The 22,203-nt window shown below is 37.5% G+C and overlaps 1 protein-coding gene across 1 annotated transcript; it reads right to left on the bottom strand.

Annotated features, from left to right (window-relative positions):
* Window positions 1-18,155: 18,155 nt before the first annotated feature.
* LOC134472287 (protein FAM170A-like) lies at window positions 18,156-20,040 on the bottom strand. The gene is made up of 2 exons (XM_063233599.1): window positions 19,895-20,040; window positions 18,156-18,850 (listed from the first exon to the last, which is right to left on the bottom strand). The coding sequence occupies exons 1-2, from the start codon at window positions 20,034-20,036 to the stop codon at window positions 18,156-18,158; spliced, it is 837 nt and encodes a 278-aa protein (XP_063089669.1). The 5' UTR covers window positions 20,037-20,040.
* Between the last annotated feature and the right edge of the window lie 2,163 nt (window positions 20,041-22,203).

The following is a 22,203-nucleotide window of genomic DNA, read 5'->3' as shown; positions in this document are numbered from 1 at the left end:
GTCTTCCTGCTGAACTGTTCCCTTTATACCTACCTTCTTTGTCTCTTCTGACCCAATTTGGCTTGAAGTCTACTGGGCTAGAAAATAGGATAAATAATTCTGCTTGCTTTCAGTCTCTGGTTGTATGGAGTATCACTTTCTGGCCTTCCATATTCAGCCTATGCATTTCTTTCTGGATGATGTTTATCTTCCAGTTATCAATTGGCTAAGCTTATCTTCAATTCACCATAGTGTGTCATTTCATTGGAACGTCATGGACAATAGATGTTGTTATTTAAAGCTGTTTACTGAATCCTGTAATTATACTGTTTTTATAGTGCTGATTTCTGAACTTTTTCCTTTTGTTTATCAACTCCGCCAGTTAGATATATTTTTTCCTTGGGCTCTTTGATAATGTTGACCTTACTATCTCTCCTTAGGACTTAACTGAAGTAATTCCTGAGTGCTGAATTGGTGGTCATGAGTTTCTTTAGATCCTCTTTGTCCTAGAGGGTCTTCATTTCTCCATCATTTTTCAAAGATAATTTTCAGCATATAGTGATGTGGGTTGGCAGGTTTTTTCCTTGTACTTCAGAACTTCACTCCAACTTCTCATGAACTTTAATGTTTTTGTGGAGAAATCTGTAGTTATTAGATTGCTTGCCTGTATGAGTTACTTGGTCTTTTCTGTAAGAACTTTTAGTATTTTTTGATGCAAATTTGATGGATTTTAACTATGATACCTTGTGAGGCAGTTCTTCTGTGATTATATCTATTAAGGATTCTAAATACTTTGGATAATTTCATCCCTGAAATATGGAAAAATTACTGCACTGATTTCTGTGAGTTATTACTGTTATGCCATTAGTTTCATTTTCTGTTCTTTCCCCTTTCTTGGGTAAGGGTGGAAGGATATGCATAGTATCTCACTTTGTAGTTCAGGTTGCCCTGAAATATACTGTATGGCCCAATCAAGGCCTGGTACTCATGTCAATCCTCCTCACTGAGCATGCCATGCACTGGCACGGTAGGCATGTTATAGCTGCCATAACACCTAAAATTCTCAAATTTGTTGTTTAGGATCATTTTGGGGATCATGGATCAAATTCTCATTGTGTCTTGTTAACTTTTGAGTACCTAGTAAAAGGTCTACTATATCCTCAAGTCATTTTATTCTGTCAATTCACTGACTGTGCATAGTGTAAAAGCTTTCCATTGAGTTTTTCATTTGCAGGATTTCTGTTTGATTCCTTTTGATAATCAAATTCATCACTAAAATAAACATTGCTGTCCTGTATTCACTTGTTTCAAACATTCAGCTGTTTGTCATCTGTAAGCTCAGTGATCATCTGATTATATGAATCATTTAATTTTGTCTTGAGATCAGTTAAAGTCTCAGTAATTGCTTTATATGTCTGTTTGGATCTCTGTGATTCTCTTAGCTCTTATTTGAGTTATTTTTCTTAAAATTTACTCCCTTTATTGCTCAGGGCCTCAGAATTTGGGTAGTTATGAAGTTTTGAAAGAATCTTATTGTTTATCTTCTTCTGTTTTTGTATTTATTGTCATATCTCATTTAGGGCTGAAAGTGCTGGCACTGTACTGCAGGTCCCTTGGTCAGTGGGTTTTCCCAGTGATATGCCTTTTCCTGTGAGTCTGAGTCAGTGTGAAGACACTTATTCTATCTACATTCTATAACAAATTTGAGAAGCTCTAATGCTACTAATGGTGAAAATCTTTAATGAGATTGAAAGGGAAAGAGTACTCCCAGACTCCTTCCAGGAAGCAGGTGCCACCCTAATACCAAAACCAGGGAAGTATCCAACCAAAAAAGAAAGCTACAGCTCAATCACCAATGTAAACATAGATGCAGAATTTCTCAAATAAGGTGCTGGCAAACAGAATGCAGCAAGGCATCAAGAAGACTATATATGAAAATCAAGTAGGATTCATCTCTGATATTCCGGGATGGCTCCACGTAGAAAATCTGTAAATGTAATACACCATATTAACAGAGCCAAGGACCAAAAACATATAATTATCACAATGAATACTGAAGAAGAATTTGACAAAATCCAACATGCATTCTTGATAAAAATCATACAGAAAATAGGAATAGAGTTACACAACCTCAATCTGATAAAAGACATCTATGCCAAGTCAACGCCTAGCATCATATTAAAAAACCAAAACTGAAAGTTTCTCCCCTACAATCAGGAACAAGAGAAGGATGTCCACTGTCACCACTCCTAGTCCATATAGTTCTGAAATCATTAGCGTCCCTATACACAAATGACAAACTCACAGAAAGAGAAATTAAAGAACTCCCAAGATCTGGCCATGGTGGGCTCAGGCACCTTATTCACCTTATTCACCCTCTTGGTAAGCACCTGCAGCATGGGCCTGGAGGAAACCCAGAACTCCTGAGATCCGGCCATGGTGGGACTCAGGCAGCTTATTCAGCCACCCTCTTCATAAACACCTGCAGTGTGGGCCTGGAGGAAAACCAGAACTCCCGAGATCCAGCCATGGTGGAATTCAGACAGCTTATTCCCTCGCCCCTCTTGTTAAGCACATACGGCAAGGACCAGCAGGAGAACCAGAACTCCCAAGATCTGGCCATGGTGGGACTCAGGCAGCTTATTCACTCACCCCTCTTGTTAAGTGCCTGCAGCAAGTGTCAGGAGGAGAACCAGAACTTCTGAGATCCGGCCATGGTGAGACTCAGGCAGCTTATTCACCTGCCCTCTTGGTAAGCACCTGCAGCATGGGCCTGGAAGAGAACCATTACCTGTGAGCCTACTGCCATGTGGGCTGAAAATCAAGCACCCATCTCCCACCCGCCCGATGTCTCAGCATTTCTTGGGAGGATGATCATATGCAGTATAGCAAATATGGGGGATTTCCTTCTATCTTCTGTTTGAAGGCATAGATTGTTTTCACTGTTTTGTTATATGTTTCTTTTGCTCTATACAGTATTCTCAATTGGTTTTATAATGTTCTATTTTGGTTTGATTTTGCTATACCTAATTGACTGGACAACTATTGTGAAGTTAAAGAGATAAACCATAGTACATATTACTACTATACCAGTATCCTACTGTGAAATCCTGTACCAATTTCACTGCGTTGTCTCGATTGGCATTGTTCTGTCTTGTGCTGTTCCATTTTTACTACTTTCAAAATAAAATTTAAAAAAAGAGAAATTAGAGAAGTTGTACCTTTCACAGTAGCATCACAAAAGTAACTACTATGAGTCAATGTTATGAAACAAGCAAAAGACAACTACAGTGCTCTGGAAAAGGAGACTTAAGACAATATCAGACAATATGAGAAAGTGGAAAGATGTTCTTTGTCTTGGGCATGAAGAACCAATATAATGGAACCAATTATACATCAAAATTATTATACAGTAGGGGCTAGGGATTTAGCTCAGTGGCATAAGCACCTGCCTTGCAAGCAGGCAGTCGTGAGTTCGATCCCCGGTACCGATAAAAAGGAAAAAGACAAAAAAAAGAAAAAAGAAAAGAAATTATTATACAGTTTAAATGCAATCCAAATAAAATGCCAATAATATTCCTCACAGAATTAAAGAAAACAATCCTAAAATTCATATGGAACCAGAAGAGACCTAGAATTGCAAAATCAGTTGTGGACACAAAAAAGGCAAAGCAGGGGACCTCACAATCTCTGACTTGAAACTGTACTACAAAGCTATCATGATGAAAACCGCATAGTTCTCACAAAAAAATACAGACCCTAGGATCAGTGGAACAGAATAGAAAATGCAGAAACAACCCTAAACATACTCAGTGATCTTATCTTTTAAAAAAGGGCCAAATATGTTGAGTGAAAACAGATAGCCTCTTTAATAAATGGTGCTGGGAAAACTGGCTTTCCATATGTTGAAGACTGAAATTGAACTCATATTTCTCACAGTGTACTAAACTAAAAGTCAACTGGATCAAAGTTATAAATACTAAAACAAAATTACTAAATCAGCTGGAAGAAAAATTAGTTACAACTCTTGAACCATTAGGTGTAGGCAGACACTTCATGAACAAAACCTCAATCTCACAGGAAAGTATCACAAAGAATCAACCACTGGAATCTCACTTATTAAAAAGCTTTTGCACACCAAAAGAAACCACAGTATGAGGCAAATTGTTGCAGCTGTTCCTCAGGTAAAGGACTATTATCTAGAATATTAAGAGAACTCAGACAAGTTAGAACCCTCCCACCAAAGATAAAGACTTAATCCAAAATGGGCATCTGAAATGAATAGACTTTTCTTGGATGAATAGAAACTGAAAATAATACATGAAGACAAATTCAACATCACTGGTCATTCGAGAGACACAATTTGAAAAAACACTGAGATTCCTTCTTATGCCAAAAAGGATGACTTTTAATAAGAAATCAATAACAAATGTGGCCAAATATCTGAAAAAAAGAACCCTTCTCAACTGTCAGTGGCAGTGTAGACTGGTATAACCACTGTGGACATCACTGTAGAGATTTCTCACAAAAATAAAGCTAGAGACTCCATTCAACCCACCTACTTCCCTTCTTTGTATCTTCCTGAAAGAATTAAAAGCATCATACCAAATCAATATACATACACCCATGATTAGACCCACACACTCTATAACAGTTAAGTCTTGGAAAAAGCCCAAAGGCCCATCAGGTGATGAAGGGATAAAGATGATGTGGTGTTCATGTACAGAAAGTCCTACTCTGATATAGAGAAGGATCACCTTGAAACATTTCTAGGAAAATTAATGCACCTTGAATCCATACTTCTAAATGATATAAAATACACGTTTTTCTTGCATGAAGAACAAAAGAGTAAATAAGAACCAAAATGTATGATAGATGTTGGGATATAGGATAAAAATGTTAAAATTGAAGGGGAGCAAGGGAGGTAGAAGGGAAAGAAAAAAATGGAAGAAAGGAAATAAGTCTTTTGTAAGTAAGGGGAAGAAGGATGGCTGTTGGGAGAGTCAGCGACATCTGTGGTTATTCAGAAGGTCAGCTACAGCATGTGGAATCTGGACAGTTAGGCCTTGGCCTAAGATGAGCTTCTTATTTTTCTTGATCACAAGGACAGCAGCTGGTAGACTGAAGAGTCAAGGGGGACAGGGATTAACATTTGGATCCAAGTGTTTCCACAGATGGGACCACCACGTGCTCACAGGGATGACAAATCTAAGCATCTTTGAAGCCACATGCTGTTGTTTATCAACAAAAAGGTTGATTTCCAGTAAAAATTGGAATTCCCAAAGTTGAGATCATTGAAAAGGCCTTTTAATGTCATTGAAGGTTTTTTTTCTGGGTTCCAGTCAAAAAGTATCAGAGTCTTTTCCAGACAGTGCATCATATAGGTGACATTCTATTGTGAACTTGCAGATCCAGAATCCATAGAAGCCAGAAGCTCCAAGGAATTTAGACTGGGATGGAGCAGATGACCTCTGTTCTTTTCACTCCAAGGCCATGGTGTCCCTGCTTTAATTCAAATCCAGGTATCTGACTCTTTGTTTTCAGATTTGTGACTTTTTCCAAGATACCTTGTAGAAAGTTTCTGTCAGACACAACCAGTGCTTCCCAGTCTTGGTGCACAGATGGAGCAGTCTGTGGCTTACCTGTCCATTCCACTCACTCACATTCATCAAGCATTCAGAGACTAAGCCATTCCCTCCTGCAGACTTCAGGGATACCTACCTATGAGAGTTGATCGTGCTCTCCTGCTCAAATATGCAGGCACAGACAAGCTGTGTGCTCCCAGGGTTCTTGCCTAAATCAGACAGACAAGCAGGCAGGCAGACTGCATCATCCTCCTCTAAAGAGTCTGGTGAGGAGCTACAAGCAGAGAGGTGGGAATCCTCCTGCATCCTCCAAAGAGACTTGGCGATATCTCAAGTGTATACCATCCACAGGGGCCTAAGCCAGTGACCAAAGACATCAGCACAGTCACTTTTACCAGGCAACCCACTAGATGCAGCAGCAAACAAAAACACCAAAACATCACCCAGGATTTGTAGGCAGATTTATTAACATCTGTAAATCTGATCAAGAGTCATTCCAAAAGTATCAGGCCCTGATCTCTGGTACTCTAGGGCTTACCTGGGTTTGGCAAGTGGAAAATACAACAGCAAAGTGTTTGCAGTTATTGATTGATTAGATGTTATTTCCTTATTATGGATGGACCTAAGGCAAAATTATATCACATTGGCAAATTCAAAATCCAGGAAGCTCGGAGTTACAGGAAACACTTGGCTGAGGTAACATATGAGTTCAGGATGGGGTTGGTGAAACAAGGGAAATACGCACTTGGCACTGGAAAACAAATCTACTCAGAGGAGTAGCTAGTTGCCAGACTGCATATGATTCCAGAAATAAAATTTAACTATTTTCCTCCTCATTTCATACCACAATTGGAAAAAATTTGATGACTTAGTATAAGTTTTCCTAGTAGTGAATAAGTGCTGCTTGTCTGTTCATTTCTTTGGTTTGTTTTGTTTGTTTGTTTGTTTGTTCATTTGTTTTTTGAGACAGAGATACTGTAGTTCAGGGTACAGGGAACTCATTTTGTAGCCTAGGTTAGCCTTTAACACTCTGCAATCACATCCTTCTCCCTCAACCTCCCACTTGCTGCGATTACAGGTGTGAGCCACCATAACTGGCCAACTGCTTTTATTTTAAAATGTGTCAGTCTTATTTTTTCAGCTAGACCTCAAACTCTGGAAGGATACTGATTTCAAATCAGTGATTTACACAGCATCATGCTTCATGAACAATAGGTATTAAAGTGACTATTACACTGCAACCATAGAAAACCTTATACTCACATTAGATTTCATGGTGTGAGAAAATTGTTTCAAACATATTATCTACCTTGAATTTCACACACTTGCAATTTCCATTTTACCAATGATCAAACTGAGGTCCTGAGATGTCAAATTGCTCATTTGGTAAGCACAGTTCGTAAGAAACAGAGATACAGTGCAAAATCAATTCCCTTGATTTAAATTCCAAGAACAAGAAGATATATGCCTCTAAGACATGTCCTAAGGTGATGTTTTTGAAACAGTTTTCTTGCCATTTAGTTCAGGCTAGCCTTGAACTCCTGGTAATCCTCCTGCCTCTGCCTCCACCAACGGGTGGCACAGTGGATCAAGAGGTAGGGTCCACCAAGAGGCTCTTTATAGGAAATCTAACTAGCCTGAAGAAGGTTATATGGACCAAAATCAAATATGAGAAAAGGGAACTCAATGTGATAGGGAACCAGAGAGTAATAGGAGTAACTAGACCAGTATTTATGGATAGGTTGAACAGACAGGCTTTAATAAATGAATAAATATAACTAGAAATCCAGCCCAGGAGTGAGGAAGTTTGGAAACATTTAGGTAAACAGCAATTTGCCCCCTAATACAAAACCATGAGTGTTGGAGAGATGCAAAAATACCGAGTTAATTCTGGGGGAGTAAAGGGGAGGAATAGACTTAAAAAAAAAAAAAACAGCAGAAGATACAGCTAATAGTGTATCAGGAATTAGAGCTCCTATTACTCACACCACTCTGCTTGTTTGGAACTTGTTCTAATCCTAGTTTGTATACAAGCACTGGATCTGATGGCACAGAGAGCTGTCTCGATATGACAGTGGTCATCTTTAATTTCCTATTAACTCAACCAGGATCCCTGTAGGACTTACACTGTTGTATCATGACTGGTCTTAGTTAAATCTGACTTGTTTGATTGCTGCTTATTATTGACAGGTTTTATTCAAAACTGTTAGGTTGCTGGTATCAAGTTGAGGGATACAGACAACTATACTGAAAATAACAATGATACACCACAATATTCATTCTGATTTGGTTGCTACTTGTTTTTGTAGCTCTACACTATCTACAAAGTTGTATTTCTCTTGTTATGTACTGATATGTTCAATTACACTTTATCTGATAATATAGCCAATTCTGTTGATGATAACAAGAAACAACAAAGTGACCCTGGTAGAATCTTTATACAGCAGTTTTATATGTGCTTTTAGTTTTATGTGTCTATAGGAAAATTTTTAGTTCTGTCCTGCTTTGTTCTGTTTCTCCCTCCAATATAGAAAGGATATAAATACATGTTGACTCATTCTTGCATAAAACCTGTAAACAGTTTATGAGAATGATCTTATGACACGTGATGAAATGAACAAATACTTTGAAAGAAAAAAAGGAGTACTGAAGTACCCAGTGCTGATTCCGGAGTGTTATGATGTGAAATCCAGCAATATTATTAATCTTTGTTCAGAAGACTTTAATCTAATAAGTTTTGTTAGGTCTCAACATAAATGAAGATATGGATAAATGTGTACATGTCTAAGTATATAGGATTGATAGCCATATTACTTAGTTTTTGTTGGATAGTTGAACAGAATTGTTTGCAGTCTCCCTAGTTGAATTCCCATTTATATGCTCCACTTTTGTATCTTGAACAACTATTTCTAGGGAGACAATATGTATACATCATCTAGAGATTTATTACTGTTATTATTTTCAAAGAAAAGAAATAATGTACTATTATGTACTATTTCTGCCCATTTTCTATTTTGTTTTGTCTTTCTTTAAATAAAAATCTTTGACAAGGGAGCCAAATGTACAATGCAGGAAGTACACCTGCTGTGACACCTGGTTATCCACATGCCAAAGATTGAACATAGACGCAAGTCACAAAGGATCAATGATAAGAGAGAAAGATGCTCCTGGGAGACAAAATACATAAAAACTATTGAAATCATAGGCATAAGAAAATGTTTTGAATAGAACACTGACTGCACCCTAAAGGGTTCTGATAAAATAGTTGAATCATAAAAGTTGAAAAGATTCTGCACAACAAAGAAACAGCCGAGAGTGAAAAGACAACCTATAGAGTAGGAAAAAACTTTGGTCATTCATTCCTAGTACAAAGCACTCACAACATTTCATGACCCAAAATAAAAGAACCAATCAAAAAATGGACAAGTGAAATAAATAGATACATCAGGAGTACAATTAGAAAAAAAATACATGGGGCCAGGGATTTAGATCAGTGGTTCAAGCACTTGCTTGATTAAGTGCAAAGTTGTGAATTTGATCCCCAGTACAAAAAAAAGAAAGGAAGACAAAAAATAAATGCATGAAGAAGTGTTCAACATTACAGATATACATTGACTATTAGAGAAATACAAATTAATTAGAACAACACTGAGATTCTATCTCCAGAAAGAATGGCCAGCATCAATAAATCAAATAATAAGGAATACTGCAACGGATGCTGAAAAAGGAAACTCTTAGATTGTTGGTGAAAATGTAAACTCTTACAAACATTGTAGAAATCAGTGTGGAAATTCCTAAGAAAAAAACTAAAATTTGATATTCCATTTGACCCAGCTCTTCTTCTAGATGTTTTCCTGAAAGACTTAAATACATCATGTACAGTGATACATACATACCCATGTTTACACCAGCAAAATTTATGATAGCTAAATCTTGGGAGCAGCCTGTATGTCTATTAATGAATGCATAAAAATATGTGACTTTTTACCTCCATCAGAGAAAAATTTTCACAAGGAATCAATAACTGAGAATTCCTCATATTAAAATGGTATTGCACAACAAGGAAATCGCCAACAAAGAGACAACCCAAAGTGTGAAAAAAATTGCCAGCTATTCAGAAAAAGCAATAATATCTAGAACATAAAAGAACTTTAAAATATCAGACATTCAAAATTGAAAGACCCAATCCAAAAATGGGTATCTAAGATGAATACATACTTCTCAGAAATAATACAAAAGGCAAAGTTATGAAAAAATGATCAACATCATTGATCATTTTAGAAACTAAAATTAAAACAACACTTACATTCCATAACATTCCAGAAAGAATGGCTATTATCCAGGGAAAAAAAGCTAACAAATGCTGGCTAGGTTGTGACAGGGTGAAAGGAACTCTTTTCCACAGTTGGTAGAGTGCACACTAATGTAATCACTGGAAGTCAGTGTGAAGTTCCTCAAAAAGCTAGGTTTAGAGGGCCCATGTGACCCAGGTGTTCCCCTTCTGGGAATCTTGATGGAAGAGTTGAAAGCGTCATGTAACAGAGACTTATTCACACTCATGTTCATAGCAGCACTTTTATAATAGCTAAATCTTGAAAACAACACCAATGCTTATCAACCCATGAATGGATAAAAAAGATGCAGTATTTGTAATATAATGGAGTATTTCTGAGCCATTAAGGACAAAATTGAGACATTTATAGCTAAATGGACAGTCCTTGAGATCAGTCATAAGGGAAATAAATCAGATAAGTGAAATAAATGACTCACATGTCTAAATATCTCATCACTTTAGTGTGAAAATCAATTGTAAATAAGAGTTCCTGCACATCATCATGAGCCCTGGGAGAGTTTAAGATCATTGCTCCCAGTGATCAAGGATGTGCCCAGCTTCCAGCCACACTAGAGTAGGCTTGAGAGTAGATTACACCCAGTGGCCTTCTTCAATCAGAGGAGTCCAGGGCACATGAAGTGAATTCCAGCACATTGATCCTTTCCCAAGGAGAGTTTTTTCATTCATCCACAGTGGTTAGGTGCCCACCCAGCTTCTGGGAACACTGGAGGTGGCACAGGAGGGCTTGAGGGCCTGAGTGGACCATGCTCAGCAACTTCCATTCCGTCCCAGGAGTTGAGGGTATACGAGACAATTTCCAACATGCCCAGGGGAAGGCTGGAACAACACTTGAAACATGTAAATATAGGAAAACGACAAAACAAAAGACCAAAATTGTATCTCAAACCTCCAGCCCATCCCAAGAAAGCCTATTTTCCTCTATGAGGAAAATATATGCCATACACCTGAAATACCTGAAATAATAGCAACTGAAACAAAGAAGCAACTCTGGGAAGCTTTAAAGGAATTCAAATTAGAAATAATCTCCCAGGTAAAAAAAGAAATGATAAAAGAAGTGAAGGAGATGCTAAACATATGTAAAGAAGACACAGTTTAAAAATTGGAGGAACTAAACAAAAAGATAAAATCCCTGGAGGAGCAATATAAGAAACAGAATACATAAAGCAGATGCAAAGATAAATACAGGAAATAAAAAAAATTCCATTGAAAGCTATAAAAACCACCTCAATGAAAGTGAAGATATAATTTCAGACCTTGAAGACAGGATTACAGCTAGTGAACAGGAAAGGAAATATATTTTTAAAATAACAAGCAATCAGGAAATAACAATTCAACAACTGCAAGATGATGCAACAAAAAACAACATAAGATTGATAGGGATTAATGAAAAAGAAGGGGACAACATAAAGGATGTCAATAGGATATTTAGAGAAATAATAGCTGAAAATTTCGCAAACCTGAGATCAGAAACCGACATCAGGATCAGTGAAGCATATAGAACTCCAAATAGTCATAACCAAAATAAAACTACACCCAGACATGGCATAATCACCATCCCAGAAATCCAACATAAGAATAGAATATTAAAAGCTGTTAGAGAGAAAAGACAGATCACTTACAAAGGAAAACCTATCAGAATCACAGCAGACTTCTCAGCATAAACAAAGTCAAGAAGAGCATGGAGTGAAGTATTTCAGATCCTAAAGGAAAATGATTTCCAACCTGGACTGATGTACCCTGAAAAACTGTCCTTCAAAATCGATGGAGAAATAATATACTTCCATGACAAAGAAGAGCTGAAGAACTTCATGATCACCAAGCCAACCCTGCAAAGAATTTTGAAAGACAGTTTAGATACACTTAGGTAAAAACCACTAAGCAAAGCAGACAATTAGAATAGAAAGATAAAGATGCAACAGCAGAAAGATAACATGTCAACAATAAAACAACATATAACAGTTATAACCATTAACGTTAATGGTCTTAATGCACCAATTAAAAGAAACAGACTGGCAGAATAGATCAAGAAACTAAATCCAACCATATGCTATCTACAAGAAACCCATCTAACCCAAAAGGGTACTCACAGACTGAAAGTCCAAAGATGGAAAACAATACTTCACACAACAGGAACCCCCCAAGAAAGCGGGAGTAGCCATTCTGTTTGCAGACAATGTGAACTTTAAACCAATAATGATCAAAAGAAATAAATAAGATCACTACATACTGGTTAGGGGAAAACTTCAAGATGAAGAGATAACTATCTTAAATATATATGAGCCAAATTCCAGAGCACCCAGTTATATAAAGCCAGTATTACCAGAAATGAAAAACCAAATTAGCAGTAACACAATTATAACAGGAGACCTTAACACACCATTGACACCAAGGGACAGATCAACCAGACAGAAAATCAACAACGAAATAACAGAACTGAATCATAACTGTGAACATATGGACTTAGTAGATGTTTCCAGAGTGTTCCACCTGATCACATCAGAATACACACTCTTCTTAGCTGTGCGTGGGACATTCTCCAAAATAGACTATATATTATCCCATAAAACATTCTTTTTTATATTATTTATAATGTAGTAAAAATTCAACAGAACAAGATAAAACATTCTTTTTTTATTTTATGTAGAATGTAGTAAAAATACAACAGAACAATATAAAGCCAATCGAGACAGTGTAGTGACAATGGTACAGCACTTCAAAGCAGGATACTGGGATAGTAGTAATAAGTACTATAGTATATGTCATTATCTTCACAATAGTTGTCCAGTCAATTAGGAATAGCAAAATCAAACCAATAACAGACCATTGTAAAACCAATTGAAGGAGAATATTGAATAGAGCAAAACAATCATTAAAAAATGTAACAGTTAAAAGAGCTTTTGCCTTCAAACAGAACATAGAAGGAAATCCCCCATATTTGCTATATTACATATGGTCATCCTCCCAAGGGATACTCAGAACTCTGTCCCCAGTTGCTGATGGGGGTGGGGGAAATGTTTGATTCTCAGCCCACACACCAGTAAGCTCATGGGAACAGCTGAGTGGTTCTCCTCCCGGCTGGCACCAGGGTGCTTACCAAGAGGGCGGGCAAATTGCCTTCTTGTGCAGCTGCCTAAGTCCCAACATGGCTGTGTCTCAGATAGCTGCTGGTTCTGGTTCTCCTCATGGCTGGCTCCAGAGGCGCTTACCAAGAGGGTGGACAAATTGCCTTCTTGTGCAACTGCCTAAGTCCCAACATGGCTAGGTCTTGGGTAGCTGCTGGTTCTGGTTCTCCTCCCAACCAGTGCCAGGGATGCTTACCAAGAGGGTGGGCAAATTGCCTTCCTATGCAGCCACCTAAGTCCCACCATGGCTGGGTCTTGGGTAGCCTCTCTATCCCATAAAACATTCTTTAGTAAATGCAAAGAGATTGAAATTATCCCATGCATAATGTCTGACCATAGTGCACTGAAATTGGAATTTAATGGCAAAAGAAATTGCAAAACCTGCATAAATACATGGAAATTAAATAACAACCTTCTGAACAACCAGTGGGCTACAGATGAAATTAAGAAGAAATAAAACAACACCTAAAATTCAATGAAAATGCAGAAACAACATACTATAAACTGTGGGATGCAATGAAAGTGGCCTTAAGAGGGAAATATATAGCAATAAGTTGTCGTATCACAAAAACAGAATGAGCACAAATAACCTAATGCTTCATCTCAAGCTTCTAGAAAAAGAAGAGCAAGTCAAACCCAAGGATTCTAGAAGAGAAGAAATTGTAAAGATCAGAGCAGAAATTAATGCAATTGAAAATTTAAAAATGATACAAAGAATGAATCAAAAAGCCATTTTTTTGAGAGAATAAACAAAATTGACAAACCTTTAGCTAATCTCATCAAGAAAAAGAAAAAAAAACAAATCCACACAATAAGGACTGAAAAGAGGGAAATTACTACAGATCCCATGCGTGTTCAAAAGATCATAAATACCTACTTTGAAAATCTCTATTCACATAGAGTGGAAAACACAGAGGAAATGGACAGATTTCTAGAAACATATGAACTACCAAAGTTCAACCAAGGAGATATGGCAATTTTGTATAACCCAATATCAGCTATTGAAATTGAAAATGTAATTAAAAACTTACCAACAAAGAAAAGCCCTGGTCCTGATGGATTCACGGCTGAATTCTACAAGAAATTTAGCGACAATTTGATGCCAATACTCCTTAAACTATTCAATGAAATTAAAAAGGAAACAATCCTCCCTAAATCATTCCTTGAGGCATTCCTTACTCTGATAGCAAAACCAGAGAAAGACCCAACCAAAAAGGAGAACAGTAGGCCAATCTCACTAAAGAACACTGATGCAAAGATCCTTAATAAAATACTGGCAAACAGAATGTGGCAAATCATCAAGAAGATTATATATCACGACCAAGTGTAATTTATTCCAGGAATGCAGGGATGGTTTAACATATGCAAATCAATAAATATAATATACCACATCAACAGAGCCCAAAACAAAAACCACATGGTCATCTCAATAGATGTAGAAAAAGCTTTTGATAAAGTCCAAAACATGTTCATGATAAAAACCCTTCAGAAATTTGGAATACACAGTGTCTACTTCAATCTCATAAAGGCCATCTATGACAAACCAACAGCCAACATTAAACTAAATGGACAAAAACTGAAAGCTTTCACTCTAAAATCAGGAACAAGACAAGGATGTCCACTATCACCACTCCTATTCAATATAGTTCTGGAAATACTAGCCAGGGCAATCAGACAAGAGAGAGAGATGAGAGAAAGATAGAGAGAGAGACAGAGACAGAGAGAGAGAGAGAGAGAGAGAGAGAGAGAGAGAGAGAGAGAGAGAGAGAGAGAAATACAAAGAATAAAGATAGGAAAGGAAAAAGTTAAACTGTCACTATTTGCAGATGATGTGGTACTCTATACAGAAGACCCAAAGAACACTATTAAAAGACTAGTAGAGGAAATAAATTCAGCAGTGTAGCTGGATACAAAGTCAATGCTCAAAAATCAATAGCATTCCTGTACACAAACAGAACACTGAGAGAAATTATGGCATCTCAATTCCTGACTTTAAACTATACTACAAAGCCACAGTGATAAAATCAGCATGGTACTGGCAAAGAAATAGACCTGAGGATCAATGAAACAGATTAGAAGATGCAAACACAACTACAAAGACACTCAGCCACCTGATATTTGACAAAGGGGCTAAACATGTTCACTGGAAGAAGGATAACCTCTTTAATAAATGATTTCGGAAAAATTTGCTCTCCACATGTCAAAGACTGAATCGAGACCCATGTCTATCACCATGCACTAAAGTAAAAATGTATCAAAGATCTAAATATTAAAACAGAAATGCTAAATGATAAGGTAGGTAGAAGTCTTGGAGACATAGGGGTAGGCAGAGAATTCATGAAAAAAATGCAAACTGCGTGGGAAATACTTTAAAGAATCAACAACTGGAATCTTGTATTATTGAAAAGTTTTTTCACTTCAAATCACCAACAGAATTAAAAGAAAACCCACAGAATGGGAAAGAATTTTAGCCAGCAACCCCTCAAACAAAGAACTTATATCACTTATATCCAGAACATAATAAAGAATTGAAAAACAGCAACCCCCTCAAATTCAAAGACCCTCTCCAAAAATGGGCATCTGAGATGAACATATAGTTCTCAGATGAAGCTATGCACATAGCAAATAAATACATGAAGAAATGTTCACCATCACTGGTCTTCGAGAAATGGAAAGCAAAACAGAATTGAGATTTCATCTCACTTCAGAAAAAATAGCTGCCATTAAGAAATCAATTGATAACAAATGTTGGCAAGGCTGCAGGGAAAAAGGAACACTGCTCCACTGTTGGTGGGAGTGTAGATTGGTACTTCCACTATGGAAATTTCTCAGAAAACTAGGATTGGAAGTTCCATTCAATCCAGCTATTCCCTTCCTGGGTATTTTCCCAGAAAAACTGAAAAGTTCATGTCACAATGACATATGCGCAGCCATGTTCACAGCAGCACAATTTGTAGTAGCTAAATCTTGGAAACAACCAAAATGCCCATCAACTGCAGAGCAGATGAAAAAGATATGGTATTTTTAGTTAATGAACTATTGCTCAGCTACAAGAAAGGATTATCTTGAGGCCTTTATAGGTAGATGGAGGCAACTTGAGACTATCCTCTTAAGTGAATAAGATATTTATAAATATCACATTGTCTCTCTAGTATAAAAAGTGATAAGAACTATAGAGGTAATAAAACCCAAAATGTGTAATTGCTATTATAAAAAAGAGGGAAAGGAGGTGCTCTGAAAGATATAACTATATGTATGTTTAAGTGTGTAGGATAACCATATTACTAAGGTTTTGTTGGATCGTTGAACAAAACTGTTTGCACTCTCAGTTTGAATGTCCATTTTTTATGTTTTAACTTTGTAACTTGAACAACTATTTCTAAGGTGACAATATATAATTTACCAACTGGTGATTTCTCAATATTTTTTGAAATTCTGTATTATTTCTATCTTGTTTTCTATTTTCCTTTTTTACTCTTCAAATAAAATTTAAAAAAACATCAGACCCTCAAAATTCAAAGGCCCAATCCAAAAATGGGCATCTAAGATGAATACACACATTTCAGAAAAAGTACAAAGGGCAAATAAATTTATGAAAAAATGATCATCATCATTGATAATTCCAGTAATAAAAATTAAAACAACACTGATATTCCATGTCACTCCAAAAAAATGGCTATTACCAAGAAAAAAAAAGCTAATAAATACTGGCTGGGTTGTGGGGAGAAAGGAACTCTTTTCCACTGTTGGTGGAATGTATACTAATGTAATCACTTGTAGTCAGTGTGAGATTCCTCAAAAAACTAGGATTAGAGGTCCTATGTGACCCAGGAGTTCCCCTTCTGGGAATCTTGATGGAAGAATTGAAAGCATCATATAACAGACATATACACACTTGTGTTCATAGCAGCTCAGTTTATAATAGCTAAATCTTGGAAGCAGCACAAATGCCCATCAACCCATGAAAAGATAAAAAGATATGGTATTTGTAACATAATTGAGTATTGCTCAGCCATAAAGGACAAAACTGAGACATTTATAGCTAAATGGACAGTCCTTGAGATCAGTCATAAGGAAAACAAATCAAGTGAAATAAATCAGACTTGCATGTATAAATATCCCATTATCACTTTAGTGTGAAAAACAAATTTTATGTACAATAGATATTGTAAGATAGGAACAAACTTTTCAAAAGGAAAAAGGCACTAAGGAGGATGAAGAGGGAAAATAAGGAAGGGAAATAAAAAATCAGAAAAAAGAAATGAAAACACAGGTTTGTGAAGAGAACAGGAGGAGTTGGGAAAGGGGGAAATGGGGATCAACCTGAGTGTACAAATTCTGTATAATGGATGTGATCACTGTGCACACCTAAACTGTGCATAAACTTACAATTTTTAAAATAAATTAGTATTTTAGCGTGAGAAAAATAAAATGAATTTTTAAAACAACAGAGTACTGCTCTTCATAAAATAGAGTGATTTGTATAGTAATGAGTATACCATGCTGGGCATAGTGGCGCGTGCATATAATCCCAGCACTCAAGAGGCTGAGGCAGGAAAATTGCTGGGGTTGAAGGCCAGCCTAAACTACATAGTGAAACAGTATCTCAAAAAAACAAAAAAAACTGAGACCATAATGTTAAGTGAAATAAATGACACACACACTTAAATACTAATTAATCTTTTTTATGAGAAACCAAAAGAATAAATAAAGAATAAAATAAAAGTAGATCTACATAGAGAGGTAGCTCTTTCCCAACAGTGAAAGACCTCCTCAAAAGATGGAGAGTGCACTGAGGGAAGGTAGGCAATGGGATAAAAAAAAAAAAAAGATGTATGTGCAGTGTACCAATTCAGAATGAGGAATGGAAACTTTGTATACAACCAACTGTACTAATAAAAATAAATAATAAGAAAAAAGGACCATTGAGTCCCAATCTGGAAGCAGCAGAATGAAGGGGATGAGAGAACAGAGAGAGGGGAAAAACAAATAACCAAACGCTTAGGCTATGAAGGTGCCGATTCTTTATGCTAGTCTATGGATGAAAAGGTTCTTGTGTCCTCTTCACTTAGTGTCTCATTTGTTATTGACAGACATGGAAGAATGATTTAGTAACTATTTATTATAATAATAATACAAAAAGCAACAAAGAATCAAAAATTCCAAGAACTTCAAAAATATCTCCATATCATTTCCACATGCTTCTGTGATATTTGTCTCCTTGCTTGTGATCTTGCTGTTATTCATTTTGTTCCTCATTTTGGAAAGGACAAGATTAATGCATGAACCACCCTCCTCTATGCCCTCCTCCAGGTGCTTCTTGAGCATCTGCAAATTAGGGAAGACCTGGAGGCAGCCCATGCACCTAAAGCCACTATACATGTGCTCCAGCTCTGCAGGTGCCATGGCACTGGGACCCGCCTCCAGGTCCAGATTCTCAGGTGGCTTCTCAGCCTCTTCCCTTTCTCCTTGCCGTTCACCATCCAAGCTGCCCTCACCGAGACTTAGGATACTTGCTAGACTCATAGGAGGGAAGCTGATTTTTGGAGGGACCGTCTCCTGACAGACAACATTTCCTATTTTTATCATCTTTGCAGGAGGCTCCAAATCTTCTATATCCTCCAAAGCAGCCACACCCCTTTTCACAGGTACAACCTTGTAGTAAACATTCATTATTCTTTCCTTTTCAGTACCTACTGCAGACATCGAGGGGTTATTGGCTGAGGAGGAAGGTAAATCAGAATGCATGAAGGAGGAATTTTCCGTCTCCATCATATCATGGTTTGGAGGCATATTGGAAGATCCAGGACCTGGAACACATGGAGGTAGTGTCTTGGTGTGTAGAAAAGAAAGCTTCAAAAGTAAGATGAGAATATCCTCAGGTGGGGGCACACATAGTATCTGCAATACTCAGAATTCTATGTGTGTTGTATGTATGTTCATTGTACCTGTACACAAGATATGGGTGTGTGGGACATCAAGAGAAATATATATAGATATATATGTATAATATACCCATGTATATGTGTGTATATATATTGTGATAGACATTTGGTGAATGTTTTTGGTACTGGTAAATGCAGATAGGACTGAGTGTGTATCTGCACTTGTGATAATGTATGACAGCAAATGTGATCCACTGTGTGAGTGGTGAATGTTGGCAGATGCTGTAACAGCAGCCTTACATGTTAGAGGGAGGGTTTTTATATCCTCAGCACATGGAGCTCTGGGAAAGACTGAAGCTATGATAGAACATAAGGTGTTGGGGTGAGAAAAATACATACTGTAAGGGCACAAGAGATCTCTAGTATTTTGTCTACCAATAGCATTATGGAGTTAAAACAGGTATCCATGTAGGGTAATGTGCTATTGTTTTACTGACTAAAGTGTAAGGGGGTGAGTCTGAGAATGACTGTAAGAGTGCAGGTGTAAGGCCATACCTAGTAATGCTGATGAGAGCTGGGACAATGGGGAGGGAAGAGACAGTTGTGAGCAGAAGGGGAAAAAGGAGGAAAACCAGCCTCTACTTTCTATAAAGCTGTGTGAAATGTGAGTGTGAGCTGAGTGTGCACTGGCCTGAGGAGGCGGCTCTGATCCCAACCCCTGCACATCTCCACATGGGCCACCACCTCACCCCCATCCGCCTCTCTGTCCACATGGAAATGTGTGCTGAGGAGCTTAGCCTCCTCTGCAAGGCAGATTTCCTATCTGTCCCCCTCCCCAGAGGAGTCAGTCTTCATCCCTCTTCCCTGAGGCCCTGCCCTGGATGTGAAGGAAAGGTGAAGTGAGTAGGGTGGGAGGCCGCTCAGCTGCACCTGTTGTCCACGCTGAGGTCACCTTTGTGTCTGCCTTACCATCCTGGTCCACGGGAATGTGCGTGCTTGAAGAAGAAATGCAGGGCAAGTGTTCTGAGGCTGAGATAGTCTCTCCTGCATCTAGACTTGGGCTTGGAACCACCTCAGATGTCTCCGAGGCATGCTCTGGAGAGTGTTCCATTTCTGGAGAGTTAGATAAATACCAACAATAAACATACTGATACACAGCACAGTCTAGGTTCTCTGTCACACTAGAATAGACATGTTTCTGGCATCGTTTCCATCCACAGTAATTCCACTGAGAAAATAAAATAAATAATAGTATTTAAAACTGTGTATGTAGCATGAATCACTGTGATTGGGTATCATGTATATATTTTTGGAATCACTGATGCCATTAGCTCACCTCCTGCCATACTTCTCCCCAGCCACCTTGTCAGCTCCCTCTCCTGGGAATACTTTTTGTGTCTTGTACAGTGATGTCTTGCCTGGGCAGGAAATGCTGCACTTTGGCTCTCCACAAGGATCCTGCCTTCAAGGCACAATATTCCTGTCAATTTGGGAATGTGTTTTATATCGTTTGCCTTCTACACAGTTCATGATTTCATTATCTGTATCTTACTTCCTAGAGATTCACAACCATTGAGAAATTTTATATTTGAAGAATTTAAATATTCATGACCTTATGGTGTCCCTGTTCCCCTTCACTGTATGAACTAAGCTCTTCTTCCATCAAGTAACTGTTTCATGTTATCAAGATGTCTCACAAATATGCTAGCCTGGGATCTTATGTACACATTGCTATAAGTGGTGTGTATTGAATGCAGCATGTGTCCTGCATGTCATATAACTGCATACTGCTTAAAATTAGGGTTCAAGGTGGCTATGTGATGGTTACACATGTGACTCTCACAGATTAAGTGCTTGAGTGAGAATGACACTGTGGTTTATGTCTCTGTGATAGATTGATGCATATCTGTGCACTAACTGAATGTTATTAAGGGTGTATTTGTGTTTGTGTATGTGTTGCATGACCTCTGCTGTTTAGCTGTGTGATGTATTTAGTGCAGATACTCTCTTGGCAATTACATAAATTAGTTTATTTGTGAAATATAAGGAAATAAAGATCATGGGGATGCAAAAATAAAAGTATGTAGGAATAAACATGAGTTTTAAAAATAAACAACTTTGGGGCTGGGGATTTAGCTCAGCTGCATAAGCGCCTGCCTGGCAAGCAGGCAGTCGTGAGTTCAATCCCCAGTACCGATAAAAAAGAAAAAGACAAAAAAAAAAAAACTAAACTTTGAAAAGATATATAAAACATCTCAGGGTATTGTAAAGATTATAAAAGATTTATATGGGTATGTGTGTTTGCACTAGAAAACAAAAGAAAAGATTAAATTGAATTGGTTAACCCAGAAATGTACAAATTGTTATAATTTCTTCAGACAGAAATAAGTTAATAAAGTAAAATGTACTCAGCAAGCAACATTGAATTAAGATAACAAAACATCCCCTTACTCTCCCCATAATAGACAGTCCTCAGCAAAGTATAATCAATGAATAAATTATTTCTCTTTATGAAATGCAATTTACGAAGTAATGATACTATGCACACTATAATAATGTGCCACATGGATAACATTCATAACTATGAGTCAAAACACCAGAACAAAGTATATATTTTGCACTTGCATTTATACAGACTTAGAAAAAATCCAAGATGATGAATGTAGGGTCATTTGGAAGTCAGAATAATTATTACTATTTGCATACTAGTATAAAAAAGTTAGAATATCAAATTCATGTGCAAAGAGGAGATTATAGGACAATGAGAGAAGTAGGTAGCAATGCACATGAGTCTATGTAGGAATACATGTGAGAGTGTTGGCTAATACATACATGGAGGTGCTGTGTTCTTGGATTGGGTATCTCTTTAATGTGTCTCCAATCATATCTTTTGAGGTCTCTATTATGCTGGGCTTCTTTTAAGCCATTAGCGCCTTTGTCCCTTCCTGTTTATGGTGCTATTCCCTGGCTCATGCTGTTCCTCTGCAACTCTAATGAGTCTCTTTCCTGCTCAGACACTCACCCACCATTTCCTGAGCAGAACCCAATCTTATGATGATCTGGGGCTTCTTTTGCTGCCCTCTCATGTGTTTCCCTTAAACATTTGCTGATTTAACCATTGATTATTTTCAGTTTCTTCCTGACTGAGCAGCCTTGTATCAACTGATATTCAGAAGCATTCATCTCAATTCTGGGATATGTCTAGACTCTACCTTCCCTTCTGCACCGTGGTCAATAGAACCTCCATACCTGCATCCAGGAATTTGCTTCCATAGGGA

This window comes from Cavia porcellus, unplaced genomic scaffold, assembly GCF_034190915.1.
Source record: "Cavia porcellus strain 051 isolate PalLab524CR breed Dunkin Hartley unplaced genomic scaffold, mCavPor4.1 scaffold_23, whole genome shotgun sequence".
NCBI lineage: Eukaryota > Metazoa > Chordata > Mammalia > Rodentia > Caviidae > Cavia > Cavia porcellus.
This window is presented reverse-complemented; position numbering and strand designations above follow the sequence as displayed.

What these genes read in the sequence shown, in the direction of transcription:
- LOC134472287 (XM_063233599.1), bottom strand. Translation starts at nt 20,036, where the DNA reads ATGGAACACTCTCCAGAGCATGCCTCGGAGACATCTGAGGTGGTTCCA. An exon ending in CATTCCCGTGGACCAGGATG is followed by an intron (nt 18,851 to 19,894) that starts GTAAGGCAGACA and finishes CATGTGTTCCAG; the next exon opens with GTCCTGGATCTTCCAATATG.